Source organism: Hypomesus transpacificus, chromosome 8, assembly GCF_021917145.1.
Source record: "Hypomesus transpacificus isolate Combined female chromosome 8, fHypTra1, whole genome shotgun sequence".
NCBI lineage: Eukaryota > Metazoa > Chordata > Actinopteri > Osmeriformes > Osmeridae > Hypomesus > Hypomesus transpacificus.
Window position 1 is genome coordinate 10,289,773 of NC_061067.1, and position 19,278 is coordinate 10,309,050.

The window sequence follows — 19,278 nt, forward strand, 5'->3', positions numbered from 1 at the left end:
TGTTGTTCTTTACATAGCTAAATTGTGATAGTCCCATTTAGACCACAGGTAATCCAGATTTGTTAATCCTGAAAAGTTAGAATCCAGATCAGAGTAATCCAATCCCACATTGCTTTGAAAAACCAAAATCAAAATCAAATGGATTACGTGATCCTGGATAGCAGAAAAAGAGATTTCCAAATCTGGATCAGTTTGATCCAGATTAAAACTTTTGAAAAACCGGCCCCAGGTGAAAACAACCCATACCATTATGAAATTTGAGACTTTTATAGTATTTTTAGGAATATAAAACCTCAAACAGATACCAGAGTATCTTAACAATGTCTGACCTACTTCCACAACCTTTCAATTTTCAATAAAGTTTTAAACAAAACTCAAATAAATTGCTCATCTTGGAAAATAGGATTAAATCCACGCTAATATAAAAAAAAAATGTGCACTGTCAGTTCTGTTTTTGAATACATTTTATACTTGATTGTATAGTTTTGAACGAAGTGTTTCATTTTGCAAAAGAGTGTTCTGCTACTTGTGTGTCTAGTTGTGTGAATTGTGGGTTGTGTTTTGACAAAGTGAGCCTTGTTTTCAAAATTGTGCTTAAGCATATTAATTTTTTTAGGCCATTGGAGAATTTAGGTTTTGGTCTCTGTGTGTCAGTTTACAGTATTTTACAATCGCTATGACAATTTTGTCAATACTTTTAACAAGTTTCCTTAACACAGTAAGCACATCCTTCATTCCTTGTTGCTTTGACACAAAATGTATAGTGTAAACACACATTTTAAATGCTTAAACTTCTTTTACACTCAAAGTCAAACAAGACCAAAACTATCGATTTTTACTGCCCAATTTATCAATGCTTTCACACTGTCAGCAAAACAGAATCATGTTCAAAACCTAACTTATTGGCGAAAGCCAAAGTGAACAGCTGTTTATATTGTGAATCGAAACACAAATGTCCCCTGTATTTTATGTATTCCATTGCTACTGAGAAACAACTGGCTGAATTTATGTAAACACTGTTTTCTTATGTAAAGAAAGTAAGAATACAGTAATGCTGCACGAGGGAGAGGGAGACAAGTACCAGGACAAGGGAGAGGAGTGGAACAAGGGCAAGGGAGACAAGTACCAGGACAAGGGAGAAGAGTGGGGCAAGGGAGAGGAGTTAGAATGTGTGGTGGTACTCAAAGAAGGGCCAGAGCTAGGATAATACTGTAAATGGAAGCTATATTGCATATTTCTTGCAGTAATGTCCTGTTGCAAATGATGACTTTAATGGGCGGAGAAAGGCGCTGATTACCCGATGACCTGCATGTTTCGTAAATACGAAGTAAACTGAAGTATCACAGCGTGCGCAAATTGCGAATGTACGTACATGAGCCCCTCGAGTGTAGTATTTTGCAAATAGTGTGAGGCTGAGAATGTGCTTCTAGTGGTGCAGATCTGGGCTGCTGTTTTGCTCCTTGAGTGTCAGGTTTCACTAACTGTGTGTCATTTGACATTATTGTGTCTAAGCAATTGTAAAAGGGACAAAAATCAAAGGATAATCAATATGCTTCTTCTTGTCTTTGGGCTGGGTCAGGCCAGAGCACTTCATCGACATCACAAGCAATATTTTCCCACCTACAACAACCAGTTTGCTCTCTCAACTGGCTTGTATTGGTTTTGTCACACCATTTGAAAAGTCAAATCAATTTTGAGTGGTTGTGTTTAATCAATGACATGTTTTCTCTATTTTTATTTGATTGTTGCCACTTGTGTTTACCAGTATGGATGACATGCGCATTAGAGTGCAGAATGTGTTTTGAGAATGAGAATGTGTTTAGAGTTTTGCTGAAAAGTGTAAATGATATCTGCAAATTGTGTTTTACGATAGGAAATAGTTTAAGGTATTGACTGCACAGACTGCACAAGTAGCTAAATGAGTTCAGGCAACTGAGAACTTTGTTCAGCCAATGGGTTTTAGTGTTTTAGCTATTGAGAAAAAACTGTAATTGGTTCCCAAAAACTAGTGCTTACAGTAGTGCTTACAATACATTTCAATTTTTGTCAACATTTATGTCATCTATACACAGTAGCACCATGTTTGTGATTTTGACAGTGATTTGTTTTTCTGGACAGTAACATTCCGACCTCCAGCACCATTTTCTCATGATTCACAGCCAAAACCAAAACAGTATGGGTGGTCAGCCCAACTTGTGACCACACACACACAGAGACTACCAGAGAATGATACAGATCAGTACCAATCAACACAAACGTCTACAGATCAAAGTCACATTGGACAGGCAGAGTACATAAACATGAGGACGTGTGGTTTCCCCCCTGTTGATGACAGTTAACTTTGGAATTATCTGGAAGCGATATCAAAAACAGACATATCAGGTCCATCTGTTTGCTCATAGACAGTATATCTCTCTCGTCTGCATCTGCAGCGTTGTTAGAGATAGACCCATCTGACCATCTTTAGCCTCTCTGTGTGGAGGACTCGATTAGCAAGCTCATTCGCCAACATTTGGCATAGATTCAAATGAGAACAGATGGGATCATGGGTAATTTGAATATGGGCCAAGGAGTGCTGTCCAGTTTTTTTCCCCTTCCTGTCACGTTGTCATTTTTGGCAAATGGTCTTAGAACCAAATGCAGTAACATTGTCTTACTGAACTAGCATTGATGCAGGCAATATCAATAGATATGTCAAACCATGTCACAGTCAGACACACTGTTCCATGGTTGCAGAAATTCCACAGCTTAACAGAACAATTTGAAATACAGTCTTTAGAATTGTAATGCTTATTGCATGCATATTGCATGAAACCACATAGAGGTTATGTGTGATTGAGCCAGTTATGTGTGATTGAGCCAGTGAGAATTTCCCCTCTAATGGAAGTGGGCCCAGTGTCTCTATGCATCAATTGGGAGGACTGTTTGACATACAAACATGGTATATCTGGACCAACAAGGCCATACACTTATCAGTGCCCCCACCCACCACACACACAAACTACACACACAACTCTCTGTGTCTCATGTTGTACCCTTACCTCATCACCCCCTGCTGAACCCATCAGTAACATTGTAAAAACCGCAATGCTTTTTCTTCTTTTCTTCCTCTCCCTTGGTCTGACAAGGTTGGACTGAATGAGGCACCAGACAGCATAACCTCAGTAAAGTTTAAACAGCACCAGAAATAGCCCTCAGACATATTTCCATATTTCCTACTTCTTCTTTCACTGGGGCTGTAAATTAGGCCATTGTGGGTTCAAAGATAATGCCCCCCCCCTCCCCAGTCACCCCCCTAACCCCCTCTTTCTCTCCAATTCTCTCCACTTCCACTTTTGTCTTTTCCATGAATCAATAAATGTCTGTCTGGCGTGTAGGGGCCGCTGATTGTTTTCACAATGTTGCTGTGTAATTTGGCTAAATGGTGATTGCACATAGTTTACAGTGAGATGGTTAAACAGAATGCTTCACTGGCTGTCTGGTGAAAAAAGGAACATGCCCTCAAAGAATATAATCAATTTTAATTGGTGTTTGGTGATGTGGAGACAAACCCATACCTGAGCAATAGTCTTCATGGCTGAGAGCTGGTTATTATACTCTTTATTTTGTCTAAAAGATAAGGGCCATGTCTTCAGTATTCTGTGGTTTACTTTATATAGTGTCCTAAATATTGTTTTCGCAACCTTTGATTCCCCCATATAATATTTACATTTCAAGTCCCTAAATGGCAAAGCTAAATAAACAAGGGTGAACGGTGAAACACCATTTCATTGTCACAAAGAAATGTGTCTGTACTCAACACATTCAGCAGTCTTCTCTAGGGCACACCGTAAAATGAAAATCTTTTATGAGGTGTTAGTTTGGCTACTGAAACCCAGGTGTCCCAAGCTATTAAAACTCTTAACAAGAGTAAAACTTGTACCCAGCAGCATTCAGCGATAGCTTTAACTTACACAAGCTTGTGCCCAGTCACCAGGAACAACTTGGATCATAGCATCCTACTCATTTAGAGAATGTGGGCACTCGGGAGCAAAGACAAAAGGCTCATAGAGCTCCCGGGAGAATACACATATAAATCACTCTGGGAACTGTGTACTTTACACACACACACACACATACACACCCTCCAAGGTATGCATCAGACACTAACACGCACACACCCATAAACACACACACACCAACCTAAACCACACAGACGATTGAAAGTTTCCCTTTAGTACGTGTCTTCTTCAGTCACCCACTCCAGTACTTTTCCGCAGACAGACGAATATCTCTGCCTAGACAAAAATCTCTTCCTAAGGACTTTCTAAACATCTGAGCATTATTAACATTAGGCTTTTCAGCTCACTATAACCCCCATTTCCGCAGAAATATTTCACAGCATTCTATCATCTTGTAATAGTCATTACCCCATATATCAACAGCGGCACTGTGTTTCACCAGTGGACGAGGAAAGAGAGAGAGCAGGCCAACCTTTGCTCTTCCGGAAACAATTCCGTGTTCCAAGATAGATTACCTTCTTAAGTAGTTGAAAAGATGAATTAACAAGGTTACAGAAACAGACAAGAACATTTTGTGAATGACACACGATGAGTGGATGCTGGTTTTACAAACTAGGCCTTTCCAAATCTATTTCAAGCTTCAGGATAAGCACTGGAGACTGTTTCCCCATGTGTTCCAAGCCTGTGGTGAATTCCAAGTCTGAAGGCTGAACAGCAGATACACACTGTGCGCTTCCTTTCATCCTCCCCCTCAGGGCTAGCAGACAGCCTGGCATCATTGGCACCATAAACAGGGTAGACACCGCCCAATAGTGGGTGCCCTGTGGTATGTAGAGTCTCTTCCTACACTCCACCTCTAGACCCCACGCGTGCCCACACGCAGCCCGCGGCATCAGGCCTAAGGGCTTATGCGTCGTTGTAAACACTTGCACAGCCTGAATCCATTGCGCGGTTACGGACCGGAGTGTATGCCACACTCGGTGTAATCACTATCTGTCACGGGGCACCCTGCATTTAGAGGTACTCTTAGGTTTACTTAACCATGGGATTGCATTTCACCTCTCTTCATCGACAGCAATGCTTCTTGGTCATTTGACCGAGAATGCCGGTTCTTCTAGCTTTAAAATCCTATGAGTATGGAGCTTTGTATGGGCTCATGCTGAGAGAGTCTTAAGGGTTGCTTGTGGTATTTGAACACAACCATCTTCGTTTAATTCACATGGGGGGGTATAAAAGAGATTTTAAACGTCCCATCCACTTGAACTTCCCTCAGCCAGCAGCAGACTTGGAAATATTTTTCTTTAACTCCGGTCTTTGATAACTCGTCCTGTGTGAGAACCAGGAAAGCTTATTAAGCATGCAGGTTTCCTGCGCCGCCTGGCCCTGATCAATGTCACCTTTCAGCAGCTGACTCTTGGGGGGGAACAGACACCCCACAAAGGCCTCTTTCACCAGAGATGGGAGGGCTTGAGCCCAGGTTATGACCTAAATATTACCCCCTCTTTCCCTCCTCCTTCCCTCCACTGAGGACTTCACAAGGCCTCCTCAAATCATCCAGACTTTATACAGGAAGTAGGGCCTGAACGAGGTGAGTCCAGTCAGGAACTCCATGTAATTCTTCTTGAGGGAAAATGCAGGCCTCCAGAGAGGAGCTCAGCTGAAACATCCTGAGGCTAAGGAGGCAAAGGCAACTAGAGAAAATAGTTAATAGAGTAAGATTGGTGAAACATCTGATCATAAATCATGATTATTATCCACTTTTGACCGGTTTTAGTTTTGAAAGTTTCAATGGGAATATGAAAAACTGATTGTAAATCTGTTAAGGTGTTCCTTAGATTTAGGAGTGGAGTGCTAATTTGAAATTATATAGGGCTTGTAGTGCTTCATTCTTTTGAGAGGTCAATTACAGGGCAGTTTGATTTATGAGAAGGATGATCTCATCCTCCCACACCATAAAATGGCAGCTTGGGGAGTTAAGATAAACATGGACGCCCACCTCCCAAACTGTGACCCATTATATCCCTCTCCTAGTTTCATGCAAACTTTCTGCTCTCTCATTCTCGCATGCTCATTGGCTTGTACCTACTCGTTGAGCTTGAAGCTGTAGCTACTCTGCTTGTATGCACACTAATACATCATCTCCAGTCACACGGCTGTACATCCACATGGCACCACACATCCACACACATGTTCCCTGAAGCTAAGCACCATTTGGTGATTGATTCAGAATGTACGTGCAGGAACAAGGCCCAACATGGGACATGGGTCATATGGTTTTTAGAACAGAACAGTTTTGAGGCATTTTTAACAAGTGACTGAAACTATCAATTTCAAAGATTGTAGTCCTTTAAAGCAATGTCAAGAAAATGAGTTGGTGGTTCTAACTGACAACTTCAAACATGTATACTAATATAATTTTTTCAGTATTCTTTTTAATGTCCATACATTTCACAATAAGTTAAGCATTTGAACAGGCAGAGAGGTTCAACGTTCAATCACAAATCACAACTTTCAGAGAAAGTAAACATCTCAGAAATGTTTTCAGCTCCCGAAATGTGTACTAAAAGTAGCACCTTGTTATGAATTTCAAGTAAAGCATTGACATTGTCAAACTTCTTTTAAGCAGAACTCATTCCAGATTCTGTTGTCATTTTCCTTTCTGCTGATACAAAATGTGTTTATTGTTATTACGTTACAAAAATAGACATCTCTTTTTGGACACATAGTGACTCTAGTTGTATAAAGTAATTCATTGCAATTCAATGTTTTTTCTCTGATGGAAAATATATATATATATATTTAGATATAAAATCCCCAATACCATCAACAAACATCATTGATACCATTAGTTTAAAGTAGGCTAATGTCATGTTAATAAAGTAACATGTGGGGTTTGTGAGTGTCCGAGAGCCATAGTTGAGTACAGTAATGGTGGAGTTTCTGCGGGGAAAAAGAACATGTTTTCAGGTTTTCCCTGATAAGCTCTTTCAGTGAATGGTAGAGAAAAAGCTAGAGAAAAAGCTTTCCCTAAAGGCACCACACTCTGTTTGACAGAGATGATCTGTGACATTCCTTTGTGGATAAATAAAGTAAAATAAAACACAAAAAGGGGGGGGGGGACATAGCACAGCATTACAACATAACTGACTGCAATCAAATAAAATAATACAACAAATTAAAAAACAGACAAAAAACCTGATAAACGCCTAATCTATTACAGGTTTTAAGGGTCGATGAAGGAGATTGCAATGTAGCGAGTGCCGTTGGTTGTTGGCAGGCCTTCGTGGAGATGTGTCAGTCTGCCTGGGTGCATGAAGCTCCACCCCTTTCTGGGAGAATCTATAGAGCAGTTATACCTGTGGAAACGACAACCTCCACCCTGACAGTGATAAATGGATGGAGGAGGTGAAGAGATGGAAAAAGGATAAACAGTAAGAGAAAGATAGAAGGATATTGTATTACATTATTCCAGAATGTTTTTTTATATGCCAAACTGTGTTAGACAATTCTGCATATCATGAACAAATTACTGTTACTTCAGTTACATGTTGAATACAAATGACAATTTACCTGGAAGTCTGTGCCTTTGTTATTGAGTGCAATGTTGATAGTGAAGGTGGAGGAGTCGTGATGCGGTCTCAGGTAGGCCTGTCTCTCAGGCGTGTATTTCACCACAAAGTTCATGATAGCATAGCCCTATGTTAAAACCAAGACCACATGTCAACTGACAGGATAGAATAACGTCTCAATGTACCTTCAGTCAACCGTTACAAAAACACTCATGGAATGCCGGATACAAGTAACTGCAAGTTTCATGCTGTTTGGTGTAAGGATTATGAGACAAGATTATGAGTTTTTGAGCTAAAAAGGTAGATTTGTTTTCTTGTTCAAGCTGTTGGTTAGTTTTGTAGAGTAAATCCCACACTCTGTACCTTCTTTTTAGCAGGAGAAAAAACCCAGGCTCAAAAACAAAAGCAAATACCAGCATAGATACTGCGTCTATCTGGATTTGAACATCTGCTTCAACATGAGCGTTTGAGCCAGTTGTCTTACTACCAATGCTACTATCTCTTACTTTGTCATCTTTTTAGGATGCTAACCTTGGTGTAGTAGCCAGAGAAGACTTTCAAAGTTACGGGCGATATGAACTCGCGTATGAAGTGTAGCCACTCCTTATCGTAGCCTATCTGCTTCATGTGGATGTCGTCTGTGGGCACAGTCTCATAGCCACCGGTGATGCGCTTATCCTGAGGGGATGAGAAAACGGGAATGAGCAATGGTAGAAATGTCATAATATCCTACAGAACGTGTTTTTCTTAGAGTTCTGTTTCTTCAAGGGGGTGGTTGTGTCTCTGCCAAAACCACAGTATTTTAATGTTTCAATTAATGATCCTTTTGGCAAAGCCAACACAGTCACACAGCGTCTGTGTATGAAACAATGGTCCTTAGGTTACACACTTTTATAAGAATGAGTTGCTCTTTTGCTCTACCAGGTGCCTACTTCCAGTCACATGAATTATAGACAATGATGTAACATTTTAGAAAGGCCTTTAATTTGTAAGAAATATGAGATTGGAGTCGTGTTGTACACATTTTTGTGTTGGTGTGTTTGTGTGTGTGACATCAGGAAGTCTACCTCGTGCTTCCCTCCAGACCAAGACCCATAGTGCTCCATCTCCTCCACAATCTCATCACACGCCCGTTCCGTCAACACAGGGAACCAGAATACATCTGGACAAGGCTGGAACACACCCAATGGAACAAATACACACATGCTCACACACGCACATGCATACACACATTCAATCAATCAATCTCAGTGAAAGACTGATTATTCCTTTAATATACGAACAACGTTATAAATCTCCAATTACATAAATTCACACTAGGGATACAGTGTTTCTAGAACAGTCTTGGAATGATCTTATGTCATCTCCAGACATCGAGACTCTCAAACCAGATGTCCATACAGACTATGTAATACCATCTCAGCTACATTAACACACACACACACACCTGTTCGAGGAAGTTCTCTGTGAAAATGCGTGTATAGTTAGGATCGATGTACTTTTCTTTCCAGTCCTGGGAAGAAAAAGAGAGAACATTGGAATCCAGAGATTAACCAGAGGGACCATTCCCAGAGAGACCTGCATACCTAACCAGCTTATCTTCTGTATTGCCTTTCACAGGCCCTAACACAATTTTTATTCATTTGAATTTTTTTGCACTAGGAATGGAAAAGTAAACTGATGACTTACCACAGGGTTTTCAAATATTTGCCACAAATCACTGTTGTAATGTGACGTGTTATAGTTAGCGGTGGAAATTAGTCTCCCAAACTCCTGACGATTTGTGATGTACATGAAGATTCCCTGGAGCGGACAAGGAAAGTTAAATGAGGTCCCAAACAACACACTATAACACATTACAGTTTACATTATCAACCATATTTTTCACTGTTTGACAAACTGATTCTTTTACAACCCTTTTGAAGACATGCATATAACATAGCACAGATCAGGGGTGTCAAACTCATTTCGCATCGTGGGCCACATACGGCCTAGGGAGATGTCAAGTGGGCCGGACCATTAAAATTATACCATACTCTGCTATAAATAACCAAAATATCATGTCTTTCTTCTGTGTTATCTAGTTTAATTGATATAAAGACCATATCGTATAAAGTCCGTCCAACCGCTTTAACAAGTAATGATCTCTTCGGTGGTGTAGTTGGTTAAAGCGTTGTACGATTACATATTGTTAATGCGAATCTGGGATCCCAAGTTCGCGCCCCAGTCCAGTGAATCTCGTACGATATTCTTTAACTTTTACTGTGAGAAAATGACATAATTCTAAAGGCCTACGGATGTATCACAACATTTTAATGTGTGAGCACTAATATCAGATCAAAATGAACACATGTAGCCTTAATTAAATATTGAATAACGTAGGGTAGTCTACCGTCGGAGACAACCACTACGCCTCATTCAGCCAGTTTAAACGGCTGCTAGATGACGCTGTTCATTTTCAAAGCGCCGATAGTTCGGCTCTTTGGGCCGGCACAATCCGGAAGAAACCATCAAAGCTTCACAAGGCATCGTTCGCCCATCCCTAGTAGAGACCAAGGTATTAATTGATACCGTCTGCTGTTTTCAGTCTGTCTCAGTGATGCGGCTTGTCTTCTACTCTGATGGAAAGAGTGCAAAGAATTGCAGCGAATTAAAAATATTAATTCCATGTCTTTTATGCATTTTTTCCACTTTCAAATTATCCTGCGGGCCTGATCGAACCTCCTTGGGGGCCGGTTCCGGCCCGCGGGCCGTATGTTTGACACCCCTGGCACAGATACTACATTTCATATCTGACATCAAGGGATTTACATTTGAACATTCAACCATTCAAATGTTGCTATCTGAAACTGGTACATTAAAAAAAGGCACCAGTGGATAATTTTAAATAGGTTAATAATAAATAAATAATCTGAGATTATTTATGGCGAGGGGAGAGACTGGGGAATGTTGAGGATAGGGTGGGGTGGTGAGTGCTGGGGAGGGGGGAGTAGGTAAGACAGAGGCACAGGAGAACAGGGGAGGTAGGTTTGGAATATAGAGCAACTCCAGGAATTACACTCCCTCTATGATGAAGCAAGGGACGGGGCAACTGGCATTTAGGGGTGGTGTGGGGGAGGTCGGACTCACTTTCAGACTAGGCTTTTCCAGATATAGGATTTTTGTTGAAGTTTTGGCCCTACTGTTTTTATTGTGTCCAATTAGTGTAATATCTCCACATTTTGATGTACAATAATGACTTCAGTTGTGTTGTTTTGGGAATCTGGGACCAGATAGTGGTGGATGTTTTATCTGAGCCTAGTCTGAGATCAGTCAAGGTGTTTTTTGAGGAAGAAGCTTGTGCTGTTGTGCTGGGGGGGGGGGCTCTAGGGGGTGAAAGCATCAGAACGGGGAACTTGCAGGTGGACATATCCTTTATCCTCCCTTCTTGTATGTTTCCTTCACAGGAGCATTCCCAAAAGGGCATTTCAGATTGATGATGAACGTGGAATCAAAACCGGTTTTTCCTCTAGATAAAAAAAAATCTATACCTCAAACTTCATCAGACAGAGGATCAACATCGATTTCCAATGGGTTTAGCAGGCTCTCTGGTTGCCTCCAAAAGGACCACTGTTTGTTCCTACTGATTCTATAAACATTTATTACATGCATCCTTTTACAATGACATTCATGTCAATGTTTATCGACTAATATCTGCTAATTTCAGGATGGCTTTTTGGAGAATTGTTCAAACTACAGCTTCTGAAAAGGGGATGTTTGTCCATTCTAAGACACTGTGTCAACAAAAAAAGACACGACTATGACACGATAAAAATAAATATTGAATAGTTCTTCTTATTTCAACATTGTCATAAACCAAACTAAAGTAAATGACGTTAATTTCTACATAGCCAACCCACTGGAAATAAATACTTATACAGGTTAGAGTAATAAAACCAAAAAAACCTTTGGGGGTCTGAGCATATGGAATGATTCCGGAGAAGGGGAGTCTTTTTCTCTCTGATTTGTCTAAAATAAAGAAAAGCACCATGTAAATAGTGTTGCATTACTGACTTTTTACCCAGAAAAAAAGAGAGAGAACGTAACAGATGTGTGTAATATCACATACAGTCCGAGCAACTCGGGAGGAGTGGAAAATGTGCCTGCACAAGAGTAAAGAGTAAGATTCCCTCTAAAGCTGATGTTTTGGGTAGTTATTCTGGAAGAAGGGCATACTGAGATGAGAGGAAATGCATGTTAATTCAAACATTCACAGAGCCGTTGTTAGTATGCGGTAACATGGGAGAGTGACACACGAATGGCCATTGAGCGCAAGCTGAATATACAGAAGTCACAGGTTTTAATGGTGTAACAACAACAGAACAACAAAATGGCAGCCAGTCTAACATTTCTTTAGTTGATGGACAGCAAACAAATCATGTGAGTAAAAATAGAGGAAGTATAGAAAAGGAAGGGTGGGGATGATGGGGACAGGTGGAGCAGGAAGACCGCAACACACTTTAGAGGCTGTCGTAAACAGAAGGGGAGATTTCATGCCTTGAGGACAGACAGCAGATATACGACAGACTGCTATTATACTTGCCAGTCCATCCTGTTTTGGACTCTGTGGGGCTGTAAGCTTTTTTAAACAATCAAATACAAAATGGCACTGACATACCAACAGTCTGAGTTATCTTTCTTTAGTCTACACAAGAAGAGAGACAGGTAGAAAGCTCCTAAAATGTCTGTAATTGTTCTCATGATGACTGGATTACAATACAAGCTTTACTATACAGTGGAATACTCAACTACATAAGGATGAGTCTGGTTAACACACATAAACAAGTTTTTGTACATTGTGTTCTGGTTTATGTACTTACCAGTTCTCTGGCATTTCTACACAGGGCCATATCAGGGTCCAGTTTCTCCAAAACAAAATAGTTCCTCTCCTTCATTTCATTCCTCAAAACCTCGCCCTTTACGAGGTATACATGGGCCATGTAAGGAATGTTCCATACACCACTGGGAGAGATGAGAAAAAGGGAAAGAGAAAACAGTCCTTCCTTATGATGCTGGCCATAATTCATATTGTTGGATTGCTCATCGATTATTCATTTTACTGTATATGCAAAATGTCTTCTGTGACCACTACAGGACTAGATTGACACAAGGTTTTGGTGGGAATCCTTGGAAGAGGATGCAATGCAGGGCACACATGTTACCCATTCCGAACACTTTGGTCTCAGGTGAAATCCGATGAGATCATCACCAATTTGTGTATTCCTGGCTTGTTTTTACACTCAAAGTATTCACAGCCCAATAAGCCCCCAGACAGAGGCTTTTGCGGATTTCTTATTCCAACACTGTGGTTCCATGTAACATTGTTTGGTAAATCAGCAATACTAATATATTTTCTAATAGTCCTTGTGATGGAAATCAGGCCGAGACACATACAAAATGTTTGAAGAGGAATTATAGTACATTATATGTTACATACAATCCAGACCTTACTGGTTAAGGGCTTGGAACTTACACACGCTTCCCCTGGACAATGTCAATGTAGTCTTCGGAGCGGGCATAATAACCATCCAGACTTAAGGCTCCCCAGAAGTTGGACCACAGTTTACCATGACGAGTGACAAGGGGAGCAATTATTTTTCTGTAAGGAAAAGAGAGAAAAGAGCATGCCGAGTACGACACTGTCAACATGGATAAAACAAAGTGACATTTCAGCCAATATAGTGGCTTTCTTTGCAGTGAAAATAAACATTCCACATCTCAAAACTCAGAACCCCACAGCTGAACTGGGATGTAACCAAGTCGATGATGTAAGACCATAATCTCACAGTAAATTGATGTTAACATTGATCTTGTTTTGGTAATACAAGCTTCAACTTCTCCTCAACCTTTACACCTCTCCCTAATATTGTGTATTGTCACACTTTTGTAATAACCTACACCATTATTACTTACATAACAAATCCTATGTAGTGTGTTTTGCTAGAAGCATTGGTACACTTCTACATAGTTGCATGGTAGTTAAAGTAACCTTAATGGTAACTGCATTCAAACTGTATGTCAAATACGTGTAAATCTGCATTTGACTGAGGCAGTCTGTCTGTCTATCTATTCTAATTGATCATTTCCTAAACCACATATATCAAAATGTTTGCAATTATGAGGAAAACAAATACTTGAAAACACATCACCAGAAATGTCTTCATTCACAATACAGAAGGACTGGTGCAGAATAAAACTCTGAAAAAGTTCAGAGTTTAAGATTTCTCCATGCAACCTCTTGGCCAGGAGACAATTCCCATGAATTCTTTAAATATACCCAGAAGGGGTTCTCTTTTCTGTCCTCGGGTGTTGGTCACATGGCTTGCACCACAAAGACATCTGGTATAAGCGCATTTTAAAGATTGTGAGGTGGGGAAAAGAAAAAAGCATGCATGTTTGTTTTCTGGATAATGCAAAGTGGCGTTTGAAGCTCAACCAATAGAGCCCAGTGCTGTTTCCAAGTGCCCGGGGAAAAAAAACAGGAAGCCAAGCCATGCTTATTTTTAAATGGTTGAGTTCAGCTTGACTATAAAGTTTCTGTGGTATGGCTACTTGAGGAATACGAGTCTATGGTCTGTCTATGGACAAAACAACCAGTGTGGAAGGTTCTAGAAAGTGCACTCAATGGGCCGTGGAGGTATTACAATGATCGTACCTGTTCTGCTCTATAAGGATCTTCAAGGTCTGTCGGTTGGTGAGCATCACATCTGTGTCGATGCTGAGGTAGAAGTCACAGCCGGCATCCTTACGACACAGATCCCTGAGCCACAGGATCAAAAAAAGACAGACACAGAGAGAAAAATATTATTACTAAATCTGTGTTTCCAGTCACTAAATGTTTCCAGAGTGCTAAATAAACCTTAGAGTGCATGATTATGCAGCCTAATTTCTACAGCAATCTTTAACATAATCTCTCTCTCCCTCTCTCTCTCGTCGGCGGCCTCCTCCCTGAGGAGTGGATGTGTGTGTGTGTGTCTTGGGCAGTGTGTTTGGGTCTGCACCTGCAGGCATGTGGACTTGCACAGTTGACCTTCCTGCTGTGTGTGGGTGTGTGTGTGTGTGTGTCATGAGCATTCAAGTGGGTCTGCACCTGCAGGTATGTGGACTTTTGTGCAATTTACCCCGGCCACTATGTATACCAGAGGCACTGTTCTGTTCAACCTGACAGACCAAAGACAGGTTACAACACTACTTCCTGGTCAAAAGAAAACCTCATATCTAAGACACAGCAACCAAACGCAGCAACCCAACAATCTTGTCTTTAAAGCAAACCTATAATGAGTGTTATTTTCCTTGTTCTGGCACAAACTATGAGAGTTCAGAGTAATGTAGTTCAATTGTAGTACAATTAAAACAGCACTGGAATACATCCTAAATATATAATCGCCATCAAATAATTGCCTTGCTGTTGCGGATAATCAATGGTTTATCACTTCCATTCATGAGCAATGGTTTATCGCTTTTTAATGTTTTTTTTAATAATTTTAAAAACCTTGTTGGGTTAGTTTAATAAAACAGACAGACAAAAAAAAAAGAGCAGTAGGACACAAACTGACAAATTGAAAGACAGACAGATAAATTCCCCCCCCCCCCCTCACACACATACACACACACATGCACGCATACACACAGGCACACATACATGCCCATGTTCCTGGCCTCTCCCTGGCTCAAGTTTTCCTCGGGGCCGACCACCTTGAAGCTGTTGAACACATTCCTGTGTTCCTCCCAAAACCTCTGGATGTGACGCTCATGGTAAACTTCCTAAAACAAGGGAAGAGAGGTTCATACACAAGGAGAGGAGAAAGGCTCATGGTGGCAAGTGGAATCATTATAGCGAGAGACTGAAACACAAAGATAGAGAGGGATAGATATAATTAACCCTTGTGCTGCCTTCGGGTCACATGACCCAAAGGTTCATAACAAACCATCGTTGTGTTTACCCAATTTTACCCAATACAAAAACGAATACAAATAAATGTATTTTAACCTTAACAATGTGGGGGGTCTGAGACAGCCCAGCGGTTAAAAGAAAATGCTTCATTTTGTTTTTGTATGCGGTAAAGTTGTCGCAATACGACGGTGGGTCACAATGACTGATGGGTCAGAATCATGGCTGGGCGAAATGGGTAAAAAATTATCACGATAGATATTATATTTCCATTCGATAACAATAATTAAGACGATAGACCACAGATCCATAGTAGTAGCAAAATAAGTCTGTTCCTCAACTTTTTCCTTACTGTACACTCGGCATAAAGTTTAGGCAGCGCGGTGTGAGAGAAATGTTTGCGGCCAGGGAGCCGCAAACAAGGGGGCCTGGGGTCCCCTTAAAAAAAGAAGTATATTAAAAGTATACTATAAGTATACTAAAATATGGATAGTACACTTTTAGTTCACTTTTGATATACTTTTAAGAAGTATGCTTAGAATATAGTTAACTTTTGATGTACTTTTAAGTATGCTTTGAAAATAGTTCACTTTTGATATACTTTTAAGAAGTATGCTTAGAAACAGAAAATCGTATACATTTCTTCTGGAGTAGGATGTACGTTTTCTATCATTATACAGCAAAAACAGTCGAATTAATTTTAAAGTACATTACAGGTTAAAATTTTTAGATCCATCTCATTCTAATTATTAATGTCTATGAAAATGTATTATGCATTTCACATTGAATCTTTTTTTGGTACTGAAGCTGTAACCTTAATTACTGCCCAAAAATTCTAAAGCCCTAAACTCTTATACTAATAATTATCAATACGAGTATTCATGGAAAAAAACAAAATAGCTACTTGAGAATTTAAAGGTTATCCAGTCAAACTGACTGAAGAACGAAAAAACGACGTGAAAAAATGAAGATAGCGTGGCTCACTGGCTGGTCAATTCCCATGATGCAAGGTGGTAAATAGTGTTAAAATTTGCTCATAAGTTTGCCGTTTGTTCGAAATACAAATGTAACTTCATGAATTTCGTTTTTTAAATGTGTCTGCTTAGAATGTAGTGTTTTGTTACGTGGTAATTGTCATTGTTGTGCTGGTTTACCATTGTAACCATGAGTTAAATCAACGTTGCGTTTCATGATAGGAGCTGGATTGGTATGACGTTAATGCTCATAAATTAAGTAGCTTCTTTCAGAATCTGAGGTGTAACTTTGTGAGGGCCCCCGTTCTCGCCATGTGACGCAAGATCTGAGGCGATGAGGGGCTCCTAAACATTTAAAGTTTTTAGTAAATCATAGAGCAATTACATTTATTAAGTTTACTTCTTGAGGTACTTACATTAATTGAAAGTGCACTTGAAAGTATCGCAAAGTATACTTAGAGGCTCTTTAGGAAGTATACTTCATGAACTGAAAGTGCACTACACAGGCTACTTAACAGTATTCAAAAGTAAACCTTGAAATACACTATAAGTGTACTTTAAAATGTACTAAATGACCTAAAAAGTGGGCCAATTCAGTTTACTTAATACAAAAATAGTATATAAATAAGTACACTGCTAGTATACTTTAAGTAACATGATAATAGTGTACTTTTTATACTAAGTATACTTACAAAATAAACTTGAAGTATACTTCTTTTTTGTAAGGGTCAAGTAACTTAAGCTTTTTAAAAACTAGCTTTTTATCAATACCTTGGCACAAACACACAATTTCCCGAAGAAGCACAATGGTTAAATAACTAGAAGATGAGAGAGAGAGACCAGAGGAAGACAGAGTGGGGTGAAAAAAATATCACATCCAGAGAGGAGAGCATTAGCAATGTCATTGTGCAGCTGTGTCGACTCACGTTGTTGTGCACAAAAACGCTGAGCTTGTGTTTGGGGTAGTCAAGGGTCAGTAGCCGCTGGAAGAATTCAGAAAGGAATGGGCTGGGCTGCTCGATGAACACACCAATCAGCACACTGGGATATTCCTGTTTAAACAAGACACAGGAAGGTTTAAACAAAATAATCTCAAAGCATTCCCTTAATAACACTGTTTATCTTAACCAAGTAAGTATTAACATCATACATCATCACCATGCCTAGTATATACACATGTCTGAAAGCCTAACACTGAATAAGAGAAAAGGGAACCACTGGAAACAAGAACTGAAAGATGGACCTTTTTCTAAGACTGGAGAGAGTGGAGACAGAAAAAGCATTTTTCCCATGACAATCATCCCTAGCCCATACGGCTCAGTTTGGTCTGTCTCCTCCTCCCGTTGACCAGTCTGAAGCCACGGTCTAGAGCAGAGATGAAAAAGGGTCCAACCATCTCATTTGCGAGTTCCGCAATGACTCCATGTTCCTGAGAATGAAGGGGGGATCAAGCCAGCGGGGCCTCTCAACTTCTCCCGCAAAGGAGAGAAGGAGGGTGGAAAGAGAAGAAAGGAGAGAAGGAACGAAAGAGAGAAAGGATGTCGCCAACGTGCATGATCCCAAAGACAGACATTTATGACAGAAAGGAAAGAGGAAGAAAGAGAGGTTTAGAATGGAGTTTGAATCGTAAAGGGATGGCATAATGTGGCTGTACTCAGGCCCAAAACCACAGAGAGCTACAGGCAAGACATGTGACACTGTGACCCTGCCTTATCCTTTTTCTACCCTTTTTTCACCCTTTCAGGCCCTGGATACAGCAAGCACAGTGTTCTGGTTCTACCCACTCTGTTGGAAGCCTTCAATTGCACACACACAAACACACAAACTGCAACCCTTTCCCATGTTCAGAAAAGCTACTTCTCAATGACATAGCAGTGCGAAATATTCCATCCCCGGTTTTTAATACCCCCGCTATTATCAAGCAGCTGAGATGCAGGCTCTTCTGGTATTCACTCCGTCCATAGAAGAAGGTCATTGAGGACAACTCATGGACATTTCACACAGATGCCATTTATTTTGTGAAGTTTGTATTGAATGTGTTCCAGATAGACTACTGAATCACTTCCATTCATAAGACGCAGACGCCAAAGAGAAGCAAAAAGGAACCTCCTGACTTTTTGGTGTGCTTTCTGAAAGATGAAAACGATTAGCTGGATCATCTCCTTGACTGTAAAGTCAGATGTTCCTCTTTCTACAGTACAGTGTTTACCAATTTCCCTGTCCTATCTAAGGGGAAAGAGAGAGAGAGCAAGAGATGAGTCAAAGCAGGTATTTTGGTCTTTAATTAGATCAGAACTAATGTAGAAGTATATTGTTCTGCTCTACCATGGAACTTCATACATGTTCAGATGTTTGCAAAGCATAAAGTATCAAAGCAATAAAGAGGAGAGGGAGAACAACAGAACACACTCAACTTCTGACAGGCAACACCAGAGGCACAAATGCTGCCTGCTGCTAGGCCTCTGAGCAACCATCCCCAGACTTGGCTGAACTCAATGACAAATTCAGGGGCAACCACTGTATCGTAACCCATGGTGGATACAGCCCACACTGAGAAGCCCACTAAAAAGCAGGCTGGTTGACAGAGACACCCCTTTAAGTGAACCTTACCAAAAACCCTAAAAGCCATATCCTGCACCACAGCATAGCACTGTTTCCTCTTCCATAGAAACGCTCCCCGGGCACTTATGTTCTTTTAATAAGGGTCTGTAGGGACCAAGAGAGCCCTTGGCCTGTTATAGTTGGATAGGGAGTGCACAAGCACATGGGGTTCTGGCTTATCTCATTTGTTGAAACAGCACAGG

General features: G+C 40.4%; 1 protein-coding gene across 2 annotated transcripts in view; it reads right to left on the minus strand.

The window, feature by feature from the left end:
• Positions 1 to 6,398: 6,398 nt before the first annotated feature.
• The window catches only part of plod2 (procollagen-lysine, 2-oxoglutarate 5-dioxygenase 2), a 44,759-nt gene continuing 31,879 nt past the window's right edge, over positions 6,399 to 19,278 (minus strand). The window contains exons 9-20 of one of the 2 annotated variants that reach the window (XM_047023347.1): positions 17,401 to 17,526; positions 15,252 to 15,373; positions 14,265 to 14,369; positions 13,083 to 13,208; positions 12,430 to 12,571; positions 11,516 to 11,578; positions 9,260 to 9,373; positions 9,018 to 9,083; positions 8,638 to 8,742; positions 8,102 to 8,248; positions 7,572 to 7,697; positions 6,399 to 7,380 (exon numbers count right to left, since the gene is read on the minus strand). In XM_047023347.1, coding sequence (XP_046879303.1) covers positions 7,225 to 7,380; positions 7,572 to 7,697; positions 8,102 to 8,248; positions 8,638 to 8,742; positions 9,018 to 9,083; positions 9,260 to 9,373; positions 11,516 to 11,578; positions 12,430 to 12,571; positions 13,083 to 13,208; positions 14,265 to 14,369; positions 15,252 to 15,373; positions 17,401 to 17,526 — 1,398 coding nt within the window. In that variant the 3' untranslated portion in view covers positions 6,399 to 7,224. The remainder of the gene's footprint in view (positions 7,381 to 7,571; positions 7,698 to 8,101; positions 8,249 to 8,637; positions 8,743 to 9,017; positions 9,084 to 9,259; positions 9,374 to 11,515; positions 11,579 to 12,429; positions 12,572 to 13,082; positions 13,209 to 14,264; positions 14,370 to 15,251; positions 15,374 to 17,400; positions 17,527 to 19,278) is intronic. The other variant, XM_047023348.1, reaches the window with a different exon arrangement.